Here is a 24,743-nt window from a genome sequence, read left to right on the forward strand (position 1 = left end):
GCTGAGGGACCTGGGGGGTTCAGCTGGAGAACAGGAGCTGAGGGGAGACCTTCTGATCTCTGACCTGCCTGAAAGGAGCTTGGAGCCAGGGGGGTCGGGCTCTGCTCCCCAGGAACAAGCGCCAGGAGCAGAGGAAACGGCCTCAAGTTGCGCCAGGGGAGGTTGAGGTTGGATCTGGGGAACAATTTCTTCCCCAAAGGGCTGTGGGGCATTGGAACAGGCTGCCCAGGGCAGTGCTGGAGTCACCATCCCTGGAGGGCTGGACAGACGGACATGAGGTTCTCAGGACATGGGGCAGGGACAGGGTGGGGAATGGTTGGACTCAATCTTGAGGGTCTTTTCCAACCAAAATGGTTCTGTGATTCTGTGACACAGGAGAAGGGAAGGCAGAGGGAGACCAGGAGGAGCTTTTGCCTCGTCCAGCCTCGCAGGGACCTCACACAGCGCTGGGCTCCCTGGGGACGAACCAGAGCAGTGACCCCTCCTCAGAAACACCAGACTGGGCCTAAACCGCAGCCCACAAGGCACAGGTGATGAGCATCCACAGAACGGGGGAACCTTGCCCACCCCTGCCCCGTAACTACCCCAGATATAACACCCCGTGCTTTATCCCCAGAGCACCCAGCCCCACTGGAGGCCGGGTCTGCACCACCACCCTGGGACCCCACTGCCCCGAGCCCCTTCCAGCTTCACCCCCAGCTCTGGTGACGGTGCTGCAGCCACCCCGCACACAACAGAACGTGAACAAGCATGGAAATGGAAAACCTCCATCCCAGATGCTGGATTTGACCCCAGGGAAAGTGATGAGCAGGGGCAGGGGACAGCACGGGGGCTGACGGGACAGCGCGGGGGCTGACGGGACAGCGCGGGGGCTTTGCTGCACGACCCCTGCGCTGAGCACCAGTGAGAAAACCCAGGCTGGGTCTTGCAGCCAACTCCATCCCCGCGTGTTCCCCCATCGCACGCAGGTGACAAATCACCAGCTTTGTTATTCGAGCACATACCAAATCAGGGTGATCAGTATTTGTCAAATAAAGGGAAGAAAAATATATTGCACAAAACATTTCAAGGTTTATTTTAACGGGGCTTTAAATATCAGTCAGTGCCAGGTTCATAAGCACCTCTTGGGATGGTTGGCTCTGGTTTGCCAGAAGAGACTTATTTTTCTTCTTTTTTTTCTTTTTTCTTTTTTTCCCCCTTCCCTTTTATTTCCTTTGAGTTAATGGAAAGAAAAAAGGGCTGCTGCCCCCAGGGGCACGAGCGAGGACGCCTGTCCCGTGGAGGACAACCCTGTGCTCAGCACCGCGGGGATGAGGCGGCACAGCCCGCGCTGCCCCCGAGCCCGACATGGCAGCCGCGGCTCAGTCCTGCGCACACACAGAGAGCAGCACCCCTGAACCCAACCACAGCACCCCTGAACCCCAACCACAGCACCCCTGAACCCAACCACAGCACCCCTGAACCACAGCACCCCTGAACCCCAACCACAGCACCCCTGAACCCAACCACAGCACCCCTGAACCACAGCACCCCTGAACCCAACCACAGCACCCCTGAACCCCAACCACAGCACCCCTGAACCCAACCACAGCACCCCTGAACCACAGCACCCCTGAACCCAACCACAGCACCCCTGAACCCAACCACAGCACCCCTGAACCACAGCACCCCTGAACCCAACCACAGCACCCCTGAACCACAGCACCCCTGAACCCAACCACAGCACCCCTGAACCACAGCACCCCTGAACCCAACCACAGCACCCCTGAACCCAACCACAGCACCCCTGAACCACAGCACCCCTGAACCACAGCACCCCTGAACCACAGCACCCCTGAACCCAACCACAGCACCCCTGAACCACAGCACCCCTGAACCCAACCACAGCACCCCTGAACCACAGCACCCCTGAACCACAGCACCCCTGAACCCAACCACAGCACCCCTGAACCACAGCACCCCTGAACCCAACCACAGCACCCCTGAACCACAGCACCCCTGAACCCAACCACAGCCCCCCTGAACCACAGCACCCCTGAACCCAACCACAGCACCCCTGAACCCAACCATAGCACCCCTGAACCACAGCACCCCTGAACCCAACCACAGCACCCCTGAACCCAACCACAGCACCCCTGAACCACAGCACCCCTGAACCCAACCACAGCACCCCTGAACCACAGCACCCCTGAACCCAACCACAGCACCCCTGAACCACAGCACCCCTGAACCCAACCACAGCACCCCTGAACCCCAACCACAGCACCCCTGAACCACAGCACCCTGAACCACAGCACCCCTGAACCCAACCACAGCACCCCTGAACCACAGCACCCTGAACCACAGCACCCCTGAACCCAACCACAGCCCCCCTGAACCACAGCACCCTGAACCACAGCACCCCTGAACCACAGCACCCCTGAACCCAACCACAGCACCCCTGAACCACAGCACCCCTGAACCCAACCACAGCACCCCTGAACCCCAACCACAGCACCCCTGAACCACAGCACCCTGAACCACAGCACCCCTGAACCCAACCACAGCCCCCCTGAACCACAGCACCCCTGAACCCCAACCACAGCACCCCTGAACCACAGCACCCCTGAACCACAGCACCCCTGAACCCAACCACAGCACCCCTGAACCCCAACCACAGCACCCCTGAACCACAGCACCCCTGAGCCCCAACCACAGCACCCCTGAACCACAGCACCCCTGAACCCCAACCACAGCACCCCTGAGCCCCAACCACAGCACCCCTGAACCACAGCACCCCTGAACCCAACCACAGCACCCCTGAACCACAGCACCCCTGAGCCCCAACCACAGCACCCCTGAACCCCAACCACAGCACCCCTGAGCCCCAACCACAGCACCTCTGAACCCAACCACAGCACCCCTGAACCCAACCACAGCACCCCTGAACCACAGCACCCCTGAACCCAACCACAGCACCCCTGAACCACAGCACCCCTGAACCCCAACCACAGCACCCCTGAACCCAACCACAGCACCCCTGAACCCAAACCACAGCACCCCTGAACCACAGCACCCCTGAACCCAACCACAGCACCCCTGAACCCAACCACAGCACCCCTGAGCCCAAACCACAGCACCCCTGAACCACAGCACCCCTGAACCCAACCACAGCACCCCTGAACCCAAACCACAGCACCCCTGAACCACAGCACCCCTGAACCCAACCACAACACCCCTGAACCACAGCAGCCCTGAACCACAGCACCCCTGAACCCAACCACAGCACCCCTGAGCCCAAACCACAGCACCCCTGAACCACAGCACCCCTGAACCCAACCACAGCACCCCTGAACCCCAACCACAGCACCTCTGAACCCCAACCACAGCACCCCTGAACCCAACCACAGCACCCCTGAACCACAGCACCCCTGAACCACAGCACCCCTGAACCCCAACCACAGCACCCCTGAACCCAACCACAGCACCCCTGAACCACAGCACCCCTGAACCCAACCACAGCACCCCTGAACCCAACCACAGCACCCCTGAACCACAGCACCCCTGAACCCAACCACAGCACCCCTGAACCACAGCACCTCTGAACCCAACCACAGCACCCCTGAACCCAACCACAGCACCCCTGAGCCCAAACCACAGCACCCCTGAACCACAGCACCCCTGAACCCAACCACAGCACCCCTGAACCCAAACCACAGCACCCCTGAACCACAGCACCCCTGAACCCAACCACAGCACCCCTGAACCCAAACCACAGCACCCCTGAACCACAGCACCCCTGAACCCAACCACAGCACCCCTGAACCCAAACCACAGCACCCCTGAACCCAAACCATGGCTCAGTCCTGTCCATGTATGGACAGCAGCACCCCTGAACCCCAACCACAGCACCCCTGAACCACAACCACAGCTCAGTCCTGTCCATGCATGGACAGCAGCACCCCCGAACCCCAACCACAGCACCTCTAAACCCAAACTGCAGCTCGTTCCTGCCCACGCATGGACGGCAGCACCCCTGAACCCAAACCATGGCTCAGTCCTGTCCACGCATGGACAGCAGCACCCGTGAACCCAAACCACAGCACCCCTGAGCCCCAACCACAGCACCCCTGAACCCAAACCATGGCTCAGTCCTGTCCACGCATGGACAGCAGCACCCGTGAACCCAAACCACAGCACCCCTGAACCCAAACCATGGCTCAGTCCTGTCCACGCATGGACAGCAGCACCCCTGAGCCCAAACCACAGCACCCCTGAACCACAACCACAGCACCCCTGAGCCCCAACCACAGCACCCCTGAACCCCAACCACAGCACCCCTGAGCCCCAACCACAGCACCCCTGAACCCCAACCACAGCACCCCTGAGCCCCAACCACAGCACCCCTGAGCCCAAACCACAGCACCTCTGAACCCCAACCACTGCTCACCTGCGCGGGCAGAGCTCCCGGAGGTGCCGTGCGCCCCGCGGACGCTCCCCATGCCCGGCAGAGCCGGCACCCGCGGTCGCCGTCACGGCCGCTGGCGTCGGGCGGACTCGCAGCGTCCCTGGAGCTCGGGTACCGACTGCAGACCCCGCACAGCCCCAGATTTATCTGCCCAAGATAAGCGCATGGCTGATCGTCCTCAGAAGAGGTTGGTGGGCTTGTCTCTTTGCTCTAAAATCAAAAAAACACCTTAAGTGCTCCCCGGTCCTGTAAAACTGCAACACTTGCCTGGTTTAGCCCCCAAGCCCCGCTCCTGATGTGGAACACGTGCAGAGGAATACGGCATCATGGAAAAGGCTTTTCCTTGTGCTTCAGAGCCAGATGTCTGGGTGCTGGAAGGCTGCGATTGCTGCTCCACACTCTGGTGAGTTAAGATTGAAGGCAACGCAACACGGGACAGGCTTCAGAGCCACCCACAGGCAAACCCTGAGGTGAGAAGAGGGTGTGATGTGTCCCAGCGCCACAGCAGCTGTGCCCACGGTGTCTCTGATTGACTCTAGAGGAGCCACCGAGCGTCCGGTCCCTGTCACACAGTGACGTCCGTGCCTGCGGAGCTCGGCAGACCCCATCCTGCCCGCCATCTGAGCCAGGACCCGCAGCTGGATCGATCCTCGTTCACTCGCCGTGTGCTGGCACAGGAGGCTCCAGCTCGGGCGCAGGGCTCAACGTCTCCAGGGATCTGCCACAAGCCCCTCCTGGGTCACCATCATCCGCCGCTCGGTGGGGACCTCAGCTGCCACCTGCGCGTCCCAGTATCTCCACCACTGGGATGAAGCCAGGGACGTTGTGTTCCAGGCCGGGCCAAACCAAACTGGATAAAAACAGAGAGCGGCGACCAGGCAACCATATCACAGCCCGTCCTGCCCACCAGCCCTTCTGCCTCCTCCTGCTTCTTTATTTCAGCAAGCGGAGCGGCTTTTCCTCTGCAGCCACGTTGCTCGGACACGGCCAGAGCTCCCGTCAGCGCAGGAGCACACCGGGGATCCGGCCCTCGCGTCTCCTTGCAGGGAACCAGCACCAGCTCTTGGCTGCCAGGACGATGCCTCAGCAGTTTCTAAAAGCGGTGCCCGAGTCAGACACTCCCCAGGGGAGAGGAAGAAGCCAGAGTGTGTTTAGAGGATGAGCCTTTCTCATGCTGTGAAAGCATCATATTCCCCCATGCCTGAGGGATGGGATCCATCCAGAGGGACCTGGACAAGCTGGAGAAGTGGGGCCACATGAACCTCCTGAGGTTCAACAAGGCCAAGTGCAAGGTCCTGCACCCCCAGCATCAACCTGGGGATGGAGGGATGTGGAGCAGCCCTGTGGGGGAAGGACTCGGAGGTGCTGGGGGCCGTGAGCCACCACGTGTGCTCACAGCCCAGAAGCCAATGGTGCCCTGGGCTGCACCCCCAGCCCCGTGGGCAGCAGGTTTGGGGGGATTCTGCCCCTCTGCCCCGCTCTGGTGAGACCCCCCTGCAGTGCTGGTCCAGCTCTGGGTCCTCAGCACAGGACACACATGGAGCTGCTGCAGAGGGGCCAGAGGAGCCCCAGGAATGACCCGAGGCTGGAACAGCTCTGCTGGGGACAGGTGAGAGAGTTGGGGGGTTTGGATGGAGAAGAGAAGCTCCAGGGAGACCTTAGTGTGGCCTTTCTGGACTTAAAAAGGGCTCATAAGAAAGACGGGGACAGACTTTTAGCAGGGCCTGTTGTGATAGGACAAGAGGTGATGGTTTTAAATTAAAGGAGGGAGATTCAGGCCAGACATGGGGAGGTCCCAGTTGGCCGGAAGTTGGTGAATGTGATGCTCATCTACAGGAAGGATCACGATGAGGATCTGGAAAATTACAGGCCTGTCTGTCTGACCTCTGAGAGGAGGCTGGAGGATGGAGGGTGCTGGTCTCCGCTCTCAAGTAGCAAGATACAGGAGCAGAGGAAACGGCCTCAAGTTGCGCCAGGGGAGGTTGAGGTTGGATCTGGGAACAATTTCTTCCCCAAAGGGCTGTGGGGCATTGGAACAGGCTGCCCAGGGCAGTGCTGGAGTCACCATCCCTGGAGGGTTGGACAGACGGACATGAGGTTCTCAGGACATGGGGCAGGGACGGGGCTGGGGAACGGTTGGACTCCGTGATCTTGAGGGGCTTTTCCAACCAAAACGATTCTATGATTTGTGGAGATGTCAGTACGGTACTTGCAGTTGTCCTGTATTTTCACACAGCTCACGCACTACAACGGCTCCCAGGGGAACACCAGCCCACCAGCCGTCTCTGCGGTCACCCTGGCAGGAATAAGCCACACAAACCTGCCCAGTGCCAGTCCAGCTCCAACCAGCGTCCCCAGTGCCTGTGCAGACAGGACCAGCTCCTTGTGCTGTGGGGTTCAGGCTTTTTACTCACCCGTGTACACCCTTCCCACGGGGTTTCTCTGCCCGAGAGGTGCGGCAGAGGCACGGCAGCGAGCGGACGTGCGCACACACGCTCCCCGTGTGTACCGGCAGGAACCCCGGCTGCCCGACACAACCCTCAGCAGGCTCCCAGCTCCTTCAAAACAAAGGAAAAGCTGGAAATTCACAACTGATAGAGGAATAAAGCCTAAAAGTCGGGAATTTAGTAAATATCTAGCTCATTTTTATGCTTATGTACAGGGTGTTACTGATGGTGAGGGATTAAAGGTGCCACTAAAGCTGTGCTCAGAGCTCAGGCCTTGCTCTTACCAGAGACGGTGCAGAAGTTCCTATGAGGCATTTACCCGCGTTTCCCTGCTCCACCACCTCATCCTGACACGTCCCGTCACCCCCCAGGCAGATGGCCTGTGTGACCTTTACAGCCCATTCATTTAGTCCTAATCAGGCTTAATTAGCAGCAACATGGCCCCAGCACCACTGCAGGTCACCCAGGAGGCTGCGGGAGTGGAGCCACCGCGTCCCACCCCACAGCTCGCCATGTCACCCACCGTGTCCCACCCTGTCACTCACCGTGTGGAGCATCTCCCGGGTGAGGAAAGGCTGAGGGAGCTGGGGCTCTGGAGCTGGACAAGAGGAGACTGAGGGGGGACTCATTCATGGGGATCAAGATGGAAAGGGGGAGTGTCAGGAGGATGGAGCCAGGCTCTTCTGGTGACAACCAGTGACAGGACAAGGGGTAATGGGTGCAAACTGGAACACAGGAGGTTCTGCTTAAATTTGAGAAGAAACTTGTTCCCGGTGAGGGTGGCAGAGCCTGGCCCAGGCTGCCCAGGGGGGTTGTGGAGTCTCCTTCTCTGCAGACATTCCAACCCGCCTGGACACCTTCCTGTGTAACCTCATCTGGGTGTTCCTGCTCCATGGGGGGATTGACCTGGATGAGCTTTCCAGGTCTCTTCCATTCCCTGTGATTCTGTGATGTCCCATTCCATTGCTCACCGTGTCCCGTCCTGTGACTCGTCATGTCCCACCCGCCGCTCTCACGTCACTCGGCTCCGGCAGCTCTCGGGTGCGATGCCGAGGGCGCTCGGTCGGTGATTTTCCGCAGAGTCTCTATCGAGCGGGTGACGTCAGTGACGCCGGATCTTCATCTCGGTCCTTCTGTCCCAAACCACCAGAGGGCAGCTTGAAACGCAACCATTTATGGCCTTCACCCTGGTAAATATTCCGTTTCTGGATGCCAACACCTGCCTGCCCAGCTACTGCCCCCGGGGAAGGTAAAAGCCGCCCAACCGCCTGCCCTCTGCCCTTTAAATGGGCTTCGAGCGTGCCGAGCTGAGCGTTACCAGCACAGGGTACCTTGTCCCTCCTGCCAAGCGGTCCCAGCTGCCCCGCACACAGCACGAGGCTCTGGGGGATCTGGTGCTCGCCTGTCATGTTGACCTTGACAATTCAGGCTCCTTGGGGTAAGGAACAGACTTGACTGATCTCCAGGGAGCACTGGATGAGGGGTGATAAGACAAATGCACCGTCTTTGTTGCTCCGGAGCCCTCGCAACGCTGAGGAGCAGGGAGAGGGCAGCAGCATCAGCCCAGATCTAAAAACAACATACAGAATCTGTACCCAAGAGAGTCCCCAATATCAGCCAGGAAGCAGCTGCAGCATCGGGAGGTCCCCCCGTGCTCATCGGCTCCCCGGGCTGAGCTAAAGCTCAGATGGCACCGTTCGCATGAAATCCCTATGAGCCTCCTTTCTGGTACTGATTTAATTCCAGCTTGAATGTGGATAAATGTAGTTTCACCTATGCTGACGTTCATATTAATGAATATACCCGCTTGCAAACATTCTCAGCATCATTAATTGAAAGCAAATCAAATATTCTGTGTAGTAGGGGCTCTGAAATTTAATACCAGTGTGCACACGAAGATGGAACTTAAATTTGCACTAAATGTTGTGAAAAGCTTTCCAGACAAAAGCCACCACGTTTTGTTGACATCAGGCATCATCCTTCCAGCAGCTGGATATGAAGACTGTTAATGGCTGGACTCGATTATACGAAAGGTCTTTTCCAACCAAAATGATTCTACGATTCTTGTTTATCCTGGTCTAAGCCCACAATAAGTGGTATTTTTGTCCCTGCGGTCAGGAGGTGGTTGGCTGGCTCAGCTCACCGGGGCAGCGGGAGGTCCTGGGCTCTGTGTCGGTGCCGGGCAGCAGATCTCAGTTATCTCTGGAGCAATAACCTGGCGCTGAGCTCCAGCCCGGCCCAGCTCCTCTTGCGCAACCCTGGACGAGTCATTCGGGGCCGGAGTTCACCGCAGTTTCTTTCTTCCCAGGCTGGGTTTCAGGAACTGATTCAGCTCCTGAGAGGGACAAATCATCACCGGGACCGAGGTGACAAACCCGGCAGAAACGCGCTGCCGGGAGCAGAGGCTGCTCCTTTCTCCAGCTAGAACTCAGTTAGTCTTAGTTTAACCACTTCACAGAATCACAGAATCCCAGAGTGTCAGGGGTTGAAGGGCCCTGGAAAGCTCATCCAGTGCAATCCCCCATGGAGCAGGAACACCCAGATGAGGTTACACAGGAAGGTGTCCAGGCGGGTTGGAATGTCTGCACAGAAGGAGACTCCACAACCCCCTGGGCAGCCTGGGCCAGGCTCTGCCACCCTCACCAGGAACAAGTTTCTTCTCCTCTTTCAGTGGAACCTCCTGTGTTCCAGTTTGCTCCCACTGCCCCTTGTCCTGTCACTGGTTGTCACCAGAAGAGCTTGGCTCCATCCTCCTGACACTCCCCCTTTCCATATTGATCCCCATGAATGAGTCCCCCCTCAGTCTCCTCTTGTCCAGCTCCAGAGCCCCAGCTCCCTCAGCCTTTCCTCACACGGGAGATGCTCCACTCCCTCCAGCATCTTAGTGCCTGCGCTGGACTCTCTCCAGCAGTTCCCTGTCCTGCTGGAACTGAGGGGCCACAACTGGACACAATATTCCAGGTGTTCAAAACTCCTTCTTAGTTTGTGAAGCAGCACTTTTATCTTTCCCGCTTGATCTTCTTGATTTGTTTAGGTCTCCAGGCACCCGAACGGTGACTCACGGTCCTCGGCCAGGGAGTTGGAGAGGAGCAAAGGGAGCAGAAGCAGCAGTTTGTGCAGCGAGGGAAGGCGAAGCAGCGTCTGTCCCCAGCACAGGACGCCAGGAACACCCCACAGAAAACAGCTGCATGGCGAGAGAGGCCGGTTGGTGTCAGCCGGGGCAGCGCTGACCCCCCAGCTCCAGCAAACCCCAAGGCTGGTTTTTAAAAGGAGGCAGCTGCTCCCAGGTGCAAAATGAGCCCGGGATGGTGGCCGAGTACCAGAGGACATCGCTGCCTCTTGGGAACAGGCCAAAATCATCAGGCTGTTTTTAGCAACCGCAGGAGAGGATCTGCCAAGTGAAACCAGACCCAGAGCAACACCGCGAGCTCTCAGGGGCCCTTCGGACCAACCCCAGCTGCGTCCGATGCCCCAAACTCCACCAGCTGCTGGAGAAGAATATCCATTGAAGTTTTACCTATCCAACTTCAGAAATCCAACCAGCACGCACCAAAAACCCTCCGAGATGTGAAATAGAGCATGTCAACTATGGACATCTTGGAGACTTGCACACTGATCCGACCTAAGAATGAAGTAAATTGTCAAATCTCCTTTCTGGGAGCCTCCGAGGGAAGAGCGAGCAGGGAGACACAACCCAGGCAGAGGGAGCGAAGGTGCTGAGGACCATGCCTGGGTCAGATGAGATGGCACACGGCCTGGAAAGCCTTTCAGCAACAGGCAGAGTTTGCCTGGGGCTGTACCACAGTTTGGGCAATGCCATGGAACAGTCTGGTGGCTCAGTGGTGCTGGTGAAGATGCTGTTGCTCCAAAACACTCCTTTTTCTTACCAAACATGCTCTTCTTTCCTTACCCGTGTTTTAATAAGGGCCACACATAGGGAAGTATAAAGCGCAGCGCTGATGGCAAGAACAAGCACGTTATTGGGAAGGAGAGGGGTGAAGAACACGGCTGAGCAAAGGCAGCCCGTCCCGGGACAGCCGCAGAGCTCAGTGTGTCCCACGGGGCTCCCAAATGTGACCCACCTGCGTCTGCTGTTCAGCAGCACCATTTCTTCCAAGGTGTAGCCGTTTCCCATCACCCCACAGGGAAACAGGCAAGGGAGAGCAGGAAAATGTCCCGTCTCCACCATGTTCCCCATGGCACAGCACAGGGAAGCTTGGAGAGAGAAAATAGCCACCAGTTTAACCCGATCTCAGCGCCAGTCTGAGACCGTGCCAGGAGCAACAGAAACCGCAGGGTGGGTTAGATCAGCTTATCCACACTGGGAAATTTCCACTTAAATTAAATTAGCAAGGGAGGGACTGAGCAAGAGAGTGTGAAGTTATCTCCTGCTCCTGCCCATCAGCAATCGGCCCTGGAGCCCAACCCCTTGGTTTGCATTTCTGACACAAGTACAACCCTTACCAGAGAGACAGGACTTTTCTTCCCATGAAGCACTCGTCTGTTTAGTTGACAGTCCTCCATTTCCATATTTCAGCTCTGTTGACAACAGCGCAGTGGGAAAACACACTGATTCATGCTATTTGTCATCCGTGAGTTTACCTGATACGGCTGAACTGGTCAGGCTGCGCCTGCTCCCACCTCCTCCCGCACCCTCCTGCCTCCTCCCTTGTGGGCATTTTGGCCTCAGCTTGGCCACAAAGAACAGGCGGCAGAGTCCACCGTTCAGCAGGAAAGCATCATGCAAGAGCTCACGTTTCCACGCAATGAGTGAACGCAAATGTCTCCCTGCAGAGCGATGGTGAAGGGTGGTGTGGGAACACGCAGCCAAGGCAGGAACGGGGACGGTCTCATCAGCTCATAGATACATGGAGCCACTTGTTCAGAGCAGCCGGAGGCTCCGCTCACTACCTGCTTTTAAGCAAAACTGATTTAGTTTGAGAACTGGAGGTTCACACATGAGCCGACCAAAACTCAGAAATCCCCTATTCCTTGTGCAGGAAGAAGCAGTTGTAGAAGAGTCACGTGAATAACTGCGTTAAGACATCGCTCTGCATCGCAGCCATTAAACAAGCAGTTGCTCTTTAGTTTCCACATGGCCTTCAGGCCCTGGAGCAGTTTTAATGTTCTCCTCAGCTGCCTTCCCAAAGGAGATTTTTGGCCCTTCAGGTGAGACCCCATTGACACGCGTAGCCGTTGGCAGCACCTGCAGCCAGGCGAGTCCTCGGGTGCACAATAAAAGCAGGAACACAAGGCAGCCCCAGCTCAACCACATGCTAGGGAAGTGCCAACTATTCCCACCTGCCTCCAGGCCCTTTCCTTGCAAACCTGCCATTTGATATGGGCAGGCCAGAAGGGGAAAAAGCCACATTTCTCCCTGCTTTTGCCCGTTTTGCATGTCTTCACACAGGGAAACAGTCAGCGGGGACCTCTGATAACCTGGAAATATCTCACACATCTGGCCTTAGAGATCCCTCACCGCTGAGCTCAAGAGAAAAGAGGCATGATGTGGAAAAGCCAACATTTACAGCAGCCCAGGCTGGTCGGGCTGCAGGAGCTCTGCAGATCCCCAGCCCAGCCCTGCCAGCGCAGGGTCACAGAGCAGATCACACAGGTGGGCCCAGGGGGTTTGAATGTCTCAGAGAAGGAGACTCCACACCCGCTCTGGGCAGCCTGGGCCAGGCTCTGGCACCTTCCAGCAAACAAGTTTCTGCTCATGTTCACATGGAGCCTCCTGTGTTTCAGTCTGTGCCCGTTGCCCCTCACCCTGGCGTTGGGCACCATGAACAGAGTCTGGTCCATCCTCTGACACCCACCCTGAGATATTGATCCATTGATCAGACCCCTCTCAGCTTCTCTTCTCCAGCTCAACAGCCCCAGCTCTCTCAGTGTCTCCTCGTCACAAAGATGCCCCAGACCCCTCAGCATCTTTGTAGCCCATTGCCGGTTTCAGGTTGTTTAACGAGTTCCAGTATCTTGTCCTCTCTCCATGTCCCAGCAGGTTCACAGGGCGATCTGACTTCTGTAAAGTGAATGCACCATTCCTTGAAAAGGATGGTTTTCCGTCATCCAGCACCTCCAGGATTCCCTCCAGAGCCGAGTTTAACCTTGTGGCACAGATTTAATAGAACAGACTTTCTTGCTTGGCCAAATGGACCCATGTGAAGGGCTGGCACAAATCACTGCTGTAAAAATGTACGTCTAGGGACCAGACAGCTCTAGGCAACCCCACATAAGGATGTAGCCAAGACAGCGCTTGACAAGGTAACCTTGGTACCTGAAGCACAAGTCCTGAAGGTTCTCCCTCCACTTCAGAGGTGGTTTTCCTGCCTCATTTCATGTAGGAAATCCCTTGGTCTCCTGTCACGCTGCTGGCTTTACACACATGGATCAGGTTTAGCTTGGTACAGAAGGTCAGTCATAGAATCACAGAACAGTCTGGGGTGGAAAGGACCTTACAGCTCCCCAGTGCCCCCCCTGCCATGACAGGGACATCTTCACCAGCTCAGGGTGCTCAGAGCCCCGTCCAGCCTGGCCTGGGATGTCTCCAGGGATGGTTCATCCACCATGTCTCTGGGGACCTGGGCCAGGCTCTCACCACCCTCAGGGGACACGGAGCAGCCACCAAGGCCCAGCTGTCACCAAACGTCACAAGCACCAGCAGGACTTTCAACTGCACATCACAGACCTGCAGCCAAACCCCCCACAGAGCCATTAGCAACTGAACCACAAACTTGAGCAGCAGCACTAATCGCTACGAAAAGTGACAAAGTGTACATTTTACCCTGAGCTTTTGCGTTACAGCACCCACAAAGCAGCTTCTTAAAATAAAAATGACCTTTAATGAGCCTCTTTGGAATGTGCTTTAATAATTAATACAAGTTATGCATCGACTTCACCGTTTCTTTGGACAATTAACCAAAAGTGTAACAAATCCTGTGCGTTTTTGGGATGGAGACAGGTATGATGTCATTTGGCCCTTCAGGGTTCTTCTATCTGCCCGTAAACAGGGAGCAACAGGAAACCCCCTCGAAGATTCAGCTCTTGACAGAAGAAGTGCAAGAGCCCAATAAGCCCCAAAAGTCAACCTTTAATATTTGGGAAGGTGCACAATGCCGAGTACTTCGTTAAGAGCCACACTCCAGCGCTGGGTGCGACAGCGAAGATCAGAGCGATCCCAAGAGAACAGAGGGGACGACACGAACCGACAGGATTAAGCATTAAGACCCAAACTAACTTGCAAGGAGGAGAGTGGGGCTCGCAGGGGATAAAAGGCGTATTTACAAGTGCTTCACGCTCCAGAGAAAGGCAGGGGAAATAACTACCCTCAGGCAGGCTTGTGAAGATACTTTATGTTTAATACATCTGAAAAGAATGCATATACAAAGAACTTAGACATGAAAAAGCATTGGTTCAACACTAATGAGTCTACAAGAAATCGGAATTTTGGAAGATGGAGAAGATTCCTTAAGTCTTAAAAAAACAAAAAAAAAAAAACCCCTTTGAATTTGCAAGCCAAACTGTATTTTTGGTAAAACCCCTACGACGCTGCAGCCGGTCCATATACAGACGCTGCGCACGATCCTCGGCGGCCGGAACCCACCTCCCAGGTTCAAGGTTACTTAAGGAGCAAAATGCAGAAGAAAGGGGATTCCCTCAGCTGGTCCCTCCGTGGGGCCAAACTCAAGGCCAGAACCCCCTCCTGGCGCAGGTCTGGCTTTCCACCCCATCCAGAGGAGACTGCACCACCAGGGCCAGCGCCGAGCTCAGCTCAACCCCCACCAGGGCCCCGCGGCGTCCGAGCAGCAGCGGCCGCGTGGCTCGTTGTAAGCGTTTCTCTGTTAATTAAGGATTGGCAGTTGGTTAAAAGCCGACTGCATCGTGCAGTTATTTCTAAAACACTTAACAAAAGCTGACGATGTCAAGATTAAAGAGAGTGGCAAGCTAGTTTCAAGTCTGATGGTGCATCCAGAGAAAAGGATTCTCCTGTTCCTAAGGCTTCATAACTTAGAGGATGGGGTAGAAATTTCTGACCTGCGCAGCAGAAAGCCAGGGGAAGAAACAAGGCAACTTCGGAGGAGGTGCAGATCCATGTTCTACACTCCTCCTTCGAGGAGCACCAGCTTGGGACATTTTGCTTTCCTGTATTTGTCTGCTCACAGCCAGGCTGCGTCTGGCTGCACAACAGCCCCACGAGTTCTTGAAACCAGAACCAAGTCTTGCCAGACTGGCCTAAGGGACAAGGCTTGAGTAAAACAGCCTCGAATTAGTCTGTTACAGAAAGAGTCATCACAAGCATGCCTGGATTTTAAACAAAAAATTAGAAACAGTAAACAAAATAAAAAACAACTAGTACTGATCAGTGTTTTCTGGTAATACATAATTACTCAAAATTAACTAGCTTAACTGAATTGAGGGGGCACCGGGGAATAAACGCTAACATTCTCATCTCACACAGGGGTCGTGTGGGGGAGACGGGAGTGCAGGGCATTCGTCATTATTGCAAAAACAAATTTTAAACTTTGTATCTTTAGTTTGATTTAAACATTGCTTTTTAGTACGACACCAAACACCAGCTTTGCAGAAGGGGCTCTGGAGGGACGTTCATAGCAGCACACACCTGCGAGTCTTCTTCGGCTCCGGGGGCTCCAGGGCGGCCAATATCGCTTCGTCAAATACATTCTTTAGGCCTTTCTGAAAAGGGGCAAAGAGAGAGAGGGGCGGTCTCATTTTTGAGTTTGCACACAAACAAAAGCACAGCAAACCAAGCGGCTGACGAACCGCGGGCCGGCGGGGCCGCCTGTGCCAGCCACAGCTCGGAGCCTCCGCGGCCGCCAGCGGCTCCTCGCACCGCGTCTCGTTCTCCGAGCAGGATCCTCTGAGACCACACCGGTCTAATCCACAAGAAGCAAAAGACACGTACCCAAGTCATTTCCTTACAGTACCTTTTGGCTATTAAGACATTTCACATGCTAATGACGAAGCGGAAAGTGCTGCGTTCATTCCAGGATCTGGAGCAGGTGTGTCAGGAGAGACAAGGCCAAGCATGCAACAAGAAATCCGGTTTATGGCCTGGTCAGGCTGCTGGTCCCGAGCGCCCGAGGGTTAAAGCAGCCGTGGGGTCAGAGAAGTGGGGACCAAGCGGGAACCGCACATCGCGTGGAGGGTTAAAGTGAAGCAGATGCAAATCGGAATAAAGCTTCATCAGTCGTTTATACAAACAACCGCAATTTTTAATTTCCAAATGTAAAGACAAGCTACAATTGATGTTTTCTCCTTGAAACAATAAAAATCAGAAGCATGAGAGTAAGAAGCAGCTTTACATCTTACAGTAACAGGCTTTACGGATCCATCACCGAAATGAAGAGCTCTACCATGTTAGCGAAAGCAGGAATTTTAACAGTTCATAAAGCAATAGCAAGTACATCGATATTTCCTTCCCCCCGAGGACTGACAAATACTCCACCACAGCACAGACAGCCAAAGCAACAGCGACAGAACAACATCTCACTGCACAAAGGAGAACCAGAAAACCCTTCACGTTACAGCGTCACTTGCAGGTCACCGTTTCATGTACTTTTTGTCATGCAAATACAGTTCACAAGAGTCACAAGTAGAAATTGGAAACAAAACGCGCATCGTTTCTTCCAGTCGGATTCTGGAAGATCAAACATCACGTCTTATTCTTTCGATCTTTCTTTAAATAGTGATGTAAGCAGCTCCTTTCCCCCAACAGCCTGAATTATAAAACTACCCGCATCTGGCAACCCAAGCAGCAGAGAGTTAAGCGAGTCCAGTTGGTGTTCCACGGTCACAACATTTTACTAAAGATCTTAAGTATGGTTTTCAGTCCAAGAGCTAATACAGAGGTTGCTCTAAGGTGGTAAGCAGACACAACAGCTTTCAGTCAAGGTTTTATTCATTTTATAACCAGGTTTCTACAGTAGTGGGACAGAGGAAGCAGCAGCGAGAGGGGAAGGAGAGAGTTTAGAATATACAGCATTTCCTTTTGGGCTGAGTTTCCGGAGGCTCGAGGGCAGCTAGGATAGCCTCATCAAACACATTCTTCAGACCTCTCTACAAGACAGAGGGGAGAGGAAAAAACAGCAGCCAGGTTAGAGGATTAGAGCAAAAACAAGCAGATACAAAGAGCATTCAGGATAGAGCAGGCTGAATTCACAGAGGCAGCAAACAGATTTACTTTGCAAAGAAGAAAAACAAAGTAGATCCCGGGAGGAAATGTCATTGAGATTGACCCAGAAGTCAATGGCAGAGACAGAACACGTGACGGAGCGAGTCGGACAAAATGAACACTCAGGAGGGCAGAGGCACAAACACAGCGGCGAGAACACGGGGGCGAGAGGGGCCACGCTAACGGTGGCGGTTCTCAATTTAACATTAACGGAGGAACAAACCCAGCGGAGAGCAGCTCACCCACCACCGGGATCCAAAAGGCCAGGGGGACCTTTTTAGTCACCCGCTGTGGATAAGCAGCCAACTCCATGTGCAGACTCAGCGCAGAACAAACAGCCCCTGTGCCCTGTGAATTCAGCCCTGAATAACTGAACATCTCCAGAAAGCAGCAGCTGGGACGGACACAGCGCCGCTCGGGAAGGTGCAGCCATCGGCATCTCCACACATCGGCCACTGGTCGATAAGCAGCGATGTGGCACCTTAACCAGCCAGGTGGCACCTTAACCAGCACCGAGCAGCACGCTTCAGTTATTCAGTTTGGCTCCCAAAGCGAACAGAACCGCTCACGGGAGGACAGAAACAGCGTCGGGGGGGAATCACTGAGCTGCGGGATCACAGAGGGGCAGGGTCGCGGTGCCGTGAGTGCCAGGGGGGGCAGCAGCACCAGTGTCACCAGTGTCACCGCTCCCCGGCACAGCCACGTCACACCCGGACACTGGGGACACCCACCCGGGTTTCTGCGACTGGACTCGCCTAAATCTACTGTCGTGAGCGCAACCTCCCTACAGTCAGAACTGCTTGATCCCCGCCAAAGAGAAAAACTGGAACTATTTCTTGTAAACAAGTGTAGCCTTTGCCGTTTCTCCCTCCCAGGTTAGGCTGGATTTATCCCTTTTCAAAAGCCTTTGAACTTGTTTTGCTGAAACACACACACGGGAGATCTCTAAGGCAATTCCACCTGGAAGCATTTAAGTCCATCATGTTACATGCAAGATTATACTTGAAAGAACAGAAGTGATGGAAATTACCACGTACAACTATTCTGTACTTCCTCCCTTCATTTTTTTAAATGAGTTGCAGCCCAGACTGACAAAAGAGCAAGAGACTTCAAATAAATAATGCCTATGTGAAGTCTGGGTACTAATTAGATTGTCTTTATCTGCAAGAATGAGGTTGTAGAATAAACTCAATTATGCAGTGTTAGATTAAGAACCCAGGCAGGGCGAGAATCAAGAAAACAGGTCTCCTTAATTCTCCTACTTGAGGACTCCTCTTTTGTCTTCCTGTTGCACAGGAGAAATTCATTTAAGAGAACAGAATTTAGGATTTGTTTTGAAGGATCTGGCAAAAAATTGGGATAAGAGGAGAAGAAATAGGAGACGGACAAAATTGTTGTGAAAATGGGACTGGGGCTGAAGGCCTGGATGATCCAAGAGCAACCACGCGAAGGGAGATGTGTTGGATACCACTGGCACACAGGCCTTGGTATTCTGGATAAAGTAACATGTCTCCTGTGCTGACGCTCCATTCACACGCAGTTTAATGCACTTTATAGATCTGTGTCAAAACTGTCGACCCAGCAGCAGGGGGGGAAAGGACCTGAATTCCAAGCTCTCCCTTGTTTTAGGTACCAACGCTGAACTTCAGAAAGTCCACTAAGACTTGTAACTCCTAAGTGTAACCGAAGCAATGCGCGTTTTACTTGTCATCTGTTTGCCGGTCACCCTTTCCTAACAGCAAAGTGTTCATCCACACTTTTTACAGTGGTGTTGGGAGGCTGAAGAAAGGCATTAAAAGTGTCTTCATCACAAAACAGCCTGAGGAAAGGAGGGACAGAAGCAACTCCTCACAGTGCAGAGCCACCCGGATTGGGAGGAGCAGATACTCTGTCTGTATGGAAAAAACTCAAACTCATCCTCTTAGGACTCACCAGGTACCTTCAGAGCATCAGCTCTTCCACATGGACAAGCAAATTGTGCCTCTCAGGGGAAAAACAACCACGCTCTCGCCCTGGGATTTAGTGCTTACTTGCTACTGCGGTGTCAAAGTCATTTGTAAATTATTTGGAAAGGAAAAACAACACACCCTGGATCGCTGAGATGAACTGAGCAGGCAGAAGCCACGGTAAAAAGAGACTGAAGCACCCAGCTGAGCCCAGCTTTAGCTGAAACCAGCTCCTAAAACAGGGCTTTGCAGGCAGGAAAACACCACTCGTGGCGAGGAACGGCAGCCGGAAACTTCAAACAGCCCCCTGCAGATCATCTGTGTTTCTGTCGGGCAGCTACAACAGGCTGAGAAAAGGGGTTTGTGAGGGGAGTCACCAGCAAAAGGAGAACAGAGCAGATACAAAGCGACCGGTCTTGCAGGTGAGGAGGCGTCGGAACCCCCGGCCCAGGTTACTCGGTTCCTAAAACCACCCACGTGTATGTACAAGCACTAGTGCCATGGTCAGGCCGAGCTTCCAAGTACATCGAGCTGTTCTCTGCAACAGATACAGTTCAGGCTGTCTGGAAATAAGAAAGATAAACACTGACATTCTTAATCATATCAGCTCTTACTCTGGTGACACTGAGTGCTTCCACGCCATCTGAGCAGACTAAACATGGCAAGTTTCAAGCTACAGAGGAAAGGGTCTCAGGACAAAAAGTCCTGGGATGTGTTTATCCAACAGCAGGTTCTGCAGCATTCAGGATGTGCCAGACACCACCTAAAGTGGTATTTTGGGGCTGAAGGGACCTAAGAGAATTAGAGCTCAAACACAAATAACCCTCAGCTTGTGTGTGGGCAGTAGGAAGCACAGCCAGGAGCACCTTTGGGCAGGGATGCCCAGTGCAGCTCCAGGGCTGGGGTCCCACACAACCCCATCCAAAGCCTTTTCCTGCTCAGCAAACACACGGCAAAGCTTCATTACATTTTAAAAAAGGCCTCAGGATCCCAAGTAGAAGAGTCAACACACAGTCTGGGCCAAAGCTGCAAGATATCAGCAGAACTTCAGGCTTGATGAAGTTTAGCAAGAAAGCTTTGTGCTCAAGATACAAGAAATGAATGCGCGACAAAACTGAAAAGAGCGCGAGACTTGACACCGTGCACATCAGGTGAGGGACAAATGCTTTACAGAGCAGCATGAAGGAAATTGTTGAAAGAGTCGCAGTCAGTTCTGCAAGATGAAGCTCTCAGGGCACCCAAAGCGAAGGCGACGCGCCGGCCGATGGCTCCCACCCTCGGATTCCTGCCTTCAAGGGAAAGGAAACCCGGTTTCCTGGCCTCAAATCAGCTATTTTAGTTGGCTTCAGACTCACGTTCACAAGTAAGTCCACACAACATCACCACGTTTATGTCTTAAGAACTATTTCATTGTTATTTTCTGCTTCAACAGAACTTCCATCTTCAGGCAGACACAGGAAACATTACTCACCACCAACAGCGCCGGAAGAGAAAGAAGTTTCTCAACTATGAAAACTTTAAGTCTTACGAGTACCAGAACTGATTTTTCTGAGTTTTTTTTGTCCCTCTTCCTGCTCTCTTTAGTAGTGAGCTGCATTCTGTGTCCCAGCCCTAACACACCTTCCAAGTCTCCAATAGCTGTCTTTCCTCCAACATGAAAGCAAACACAGCGATCCCGTCCTCCTCCGTCACCTCTCTATGTCTAATCTTCACAAGCTGATTCTCTTTGTACCACTGCCAAGTCCTTGTGCCTTACAATACGACAAAGTCACATTACCAACAGCAGAAACACACCTTATACCCTTCAACATCCATATTGAGCTGGTTGTCCCTGTAACTGCAAAGAATATAAGCGAGCAAAAACGGTCAAAGACCAACCCTCACCTGCGTGAGCGCAGAGCATTCCACGTATTTGACGGCCTTCAGGTCCCGGGCCAGTTTTTCAGCCGTCTCTGGAGTTATGGGCTTCTGCTTGTTCTTGGCAAGTTTCTCAATTGTTGAGGGATCATCCCTTAGATCGATTTGGGTCCCAACAAGCAGGAAAGGAGTCTTTGGACAGTGGTGAGTAATTTCAGGTACCCACTAAAGACAGAGAAGACACAATATTTGTTACTAAGCACCTAAGGTAAGTCCTGATGTATTTCCAGAAGCACTGCAGAGGCCAACCAACCTTTTCTTTCACATTTTCAAATGAAGAAGGAGACACCACTGAAAAACAGACCAGAAACACATCTGTCTGTGGATAGCTGAGGGGTCGTAATCTATCATAGTCTTCCTGACCTAGAACAGGAGAAAATTAACACAGTATTAGACCCAGACCATTAAATACTGCCCTTTACGGGGGGTTAGAATGCTTATCCCAGCACAACAGCATTGTTGTGATTAATCCTCACTCTTAAGCAAATACACATGCCCTGAACCCAAACATTTGAAGATCTGAGCTTTCAAATCCAGAATTCACTCGGTTGCTACGTAACAATGAGCTGCTTAAACCACAGAGAGCTGGGAAGCCTGACAGGAGTATGCTCTAATATATTTTTAGATTAAACACCTTCAGACTGCGTAACACTCTCCTCAATTTTGATGGAAGTTGCAGAACAGGGGTCTGGTTATAGATGAGGTCTTCTGTACCTAGTCCGTTTATTAAAAGTATTATGCCATCAAATTCTATCACCAGGTGAAAGGTTTGGAAAATAACAGAGCAGTTTTGTTCACCAGAATGTTCTGAGTTAGGCTTGTGAACGCTGTTAGCACTGACCCACCAGCCCAACTCTGCCTGAGCTCATTCTTAAACCTCCTATTCAACTCTAGAAAGCAAACCTGGCACTAAAGGAGCTGCTGTACTTATAGAACAGAATCGTAGAATTATAGGATTCTTTCGGTTGGAACAGACCCTCAGGATCATTGAGTCCAACCATAACTAACTCCAGTACTAAATCATGTCCATGAGAACGTCTAAATGCCTTTTAAACCCCTCTAGGGATGGCGACTCCATCACTGCCCTGGGCAGCCACAGAAACGCTTGTTCGAAAAGCAGATTTCAACAGATGCTCCCACACCTGCCGTACAGGGCAAAGGCCTCTGAGATCTTGAAGGAGACAACTCAACACCTGGGACACGTCAGCAGCAGCAGATCCACAGTTTGCAGACGGAGCTCTGACCCGCTTGTTGCAGCTCTCACGCTCGGCTGGACACAGAGAAGCCAAGCCCTGCCCAACACACCTTGTTGGGATTAACAGGCTGCTCCAAAAAGCTTTGTCTTCACAGGACAAGTTCAAAACAAATCCTCAAATCCATTTTTTTTTGTTAAATTTGCAGTTAGTAATAGGGGCTTTATCCATTGTAAAGTCTGTCACTTGTGCTGCCTACTATTTAGCAAAAAACCTTTAAAGAACAAAAGCTGCCACTTGAGTAGCCCAGCTCTGACAGCAAAGCCTTGGTACCCACAAGTGTGGTGTCACCAACACGCACTGACCCTCTTGGGAGGGTCTCGGCACTCCTGGCTGGGTTACTGAACCCACACTGATGGACGGCACCTGGACACTCGTATCTACACACGCAGCAGCTTCCAGAGGCCTGAACCCTCCACCAGTTTGCTGATGATACTGGGAGGAAGGGCTGACACAGCACAGGCTGCGCTGCCATCCAGACACCTGGCCAGGCTGGACTGGGCGAGAAGAACCTGATGAAGTTCAACAAGGGCAAGTGCAGGGTCCTGCACCTGGGCAGGAACAACCCCCGGCACCAGCACAGGTTGGGGGGACCTGCTGAAAGCAGCTCTGCAGAGAAGGACCTGGGACTTCTGGGGGACAACAGGGTGACCGTGAGTCACCAATGTGCCCGTGTGGCCAAGAGGCCAATGGGACCTGGGGTGTGTGAGGAACAGTGTGGGCAGCAGGTCAGGGAGGTTGTTCCTCCCCCTCTGCTCTGCCCTGGGGAGGCCCCATCTGCACAACTGGGGCCAGGTCTGGGCTCCCCAGTTTCAGAAGGACAAGGAATTACTGGAGAGAGTCCAGCGAGAGCTACAGAGATGCTGAGGGCTCTGGAGCATCTTTGTGATGAGGAGACACTGAGAGAGCTGGGGCTGTTGAGCTGGAGAAGAGAAGCTGAGAGGGATCTGATCAATGGATCAATATCTCAGGGTGGGTGTCAGAGGATGGACCAGACTCTGTTCAGTGGTGCCCAACGCCAGGGTGAGGGGCAACGGGCACAGACTGAAACACAGGAGGCTCCATCTGGACATGAGCAGAAACTTGTTTGCTGGGAGGTGCCAGAGCCTGGCCCAGGCTGCCCAGAGCGGGTGTGGAGTCTCCTTCTCTGAGACATTCAAACCGCCTGGGCCCACCTGTGTGATCTGCTCTGTGACCCTGCGCTGGCAGGGCTGGGCTGGGGATCTGCAGAGCTCCTGCAGCCCAACCAGCCTGGGCTTCTGTGGACCCAAAAGACCTCGGCCAGAGAAGGACCTAATGCAGCTTCTACCCCCACATCAAATGGTACCAGAAGGTCAGAGCTGAGAACCATCTCCACACTGGTCCCTCCAGCAGCTCCCCAGTGTCAGGAAGGAACCTCTATTCCGCACTTAACTGCTGATGAACTAAGAAGTTTGCAATAACTGATACACAAAACACATTTGGGAGAAGAACATGAAGAGCTAATTGAAGCTATAGTGTTTAACTGGAAGTGTAAGATCGTTTCATTAAACAAGACACTAATAATGCGTCTGTAAAAACAGAGAGGGAAAGAGCCAAACTACGTTCCATTGAGAAAATATTAGGTAACAGCTTAACTAAGTTCTCCAGGAGAGCTGACAATACCAGAGGCTGCCACACGACTTCAGTGTCATTGCAGGCTGGGGACGGGGTGACTGGCAGTTGAAGCAGTTTCTACCCTTTCTTGCTGAATTTTCACATGTGCAAAGCAACGTGTGCAGCTGTTGAATCACTGTGCACTTCTCCAACCAGCAACTGAGACACAGTCTAATAACCATCAACAAAGCAGCCTGCATGTTAAGAATGCAGAAACGTGCATCCAATATGCTCAAATGTTAGTCATTCTGTCTTGAGATTGGGTCAAAAACCAGGCTATTTACTAAACCAAAACCACACGCAATCCACATTTTATTCAACACAATTTTCTCCTTTGTTTAAAAACACAGAAACCTCTTCTCTTTCAAGTATCGCTTAGATTAGAGGTGAAAGTTCGAAAGTTGTCACCTGGCGTCACAAAAATCAAACAGCTCTACAAGAATTGGAAGGTTTTCTTGGTTTGCTTTTGTGGGTTTCGGTGTGGAGTTATTTTGGATTTTGTTATGTTGTTGCTGTTGTTTAGTTTTGTTTAAAATAAACTCAATTTAGCAACTCCCCAAAGCTCAGAAAAGAAGAATCAAGGAAGATTTATTTTAAAATAAAATAACCAACTGTGTATCTTCACGTTCAACGACATCTCAACTAAATCTTGAAACACGAACACTCGATTTCTCACCTGCGGTATCAAAGAGGCCCAGGGTGTAAGGCTCTCCTCCGATCATCACCGTTACAGCATAGTTATCGAAAACCTGGCAAGAAAAGAGAAATACGTTTCAGAGGATGTGAATAAACCATCTTTCAAACCACTGTCCTGCTCGCCTTGCCAGGTCACCTCCGATTTGTGTGAGAGTGTGTGAGAGTCACCAGCACAGGATCACAGAAACCATTAGGGTTACAAAGGTTGTT

General features: G+C 53.1%; 1 protein-coding gene and 1 long non-coding RNA gene across 5 annotated transcripts in view; both read right to left on the reverse strand.

Annotated features, from left to right (window-relative positions):
• Positions 1-1,051: 1,051 nt before the first annotated feature.
• Positions 1,052-7,457, reverse strand: LOC309448297. Of its 3 annotated transcripts, none has more exons than XR_014185776.1 (3): positions 7,440-7,457; positions 4,430-7,005; positions 1,052-1,212 (listed from the first exon to the last, which is right to left on the reverse strand). It is a non-coding gene; the product is annotated as an uncharacterized lncRNA (long non-coding RNA). The 3 variants fall into 3 exon arrangements; XR_014185777.1 differs by lacking the exon at positions 7,440-7,457 and having other exon boundaries at positions 4,430-6,743; positions 6,862-7,392; XR_014185778.1 differs by lacking the exon at positions 7,440-7,457 and having other exon boundaries at positions 4,430-7,392.
• Positions 7,458-14,231: 6,774 nt separating this feature from the next.
• Positions 14,232-24,743, reverse strand: part of CDC42 (cell division cycle 42) — a 29,252-nt gene continuing 18,740 nt past the window's right edge. For both annotated transcript variants that reach the window (XM_082069675.1, XM_082069676.1), the window contains exons 3-6: positions 24,514-24,586; positions 21,203-21,312; positions 20,917-21,114; positions 14,232-15,588 (exon numbers count right to left, since the gene is read on the reverse strand). In XM_082069675.1, the coding sequence (XP_081925801.1) occupies positions 15,499-15,588; positions 20,917-21,114; positions 21,203-21,312; positions 24,514-24,586 (471 nt within the window). In that variant the 3' untranslated portion in view covers positions 14,232-15,498. The remainder of the gene's footprint in view (positions 15,589-20,916; positions 21,115-21,202; positions 21,313-24,513; positions 24,587-24,743) is intronic.

The sequence above is a fragment of the Streptopelia decaocto genome, assembly GCF_964273445.1.
Source record: "Streptopelia decaocto genome assembly, chromosome: 20".
Classification (NCBI taxonomy): Eukaryota; Metazoa; Chordata; class Aves; order Columbiformes; family Columbidae; genus Streptopelia; species Streptopelia decaocto.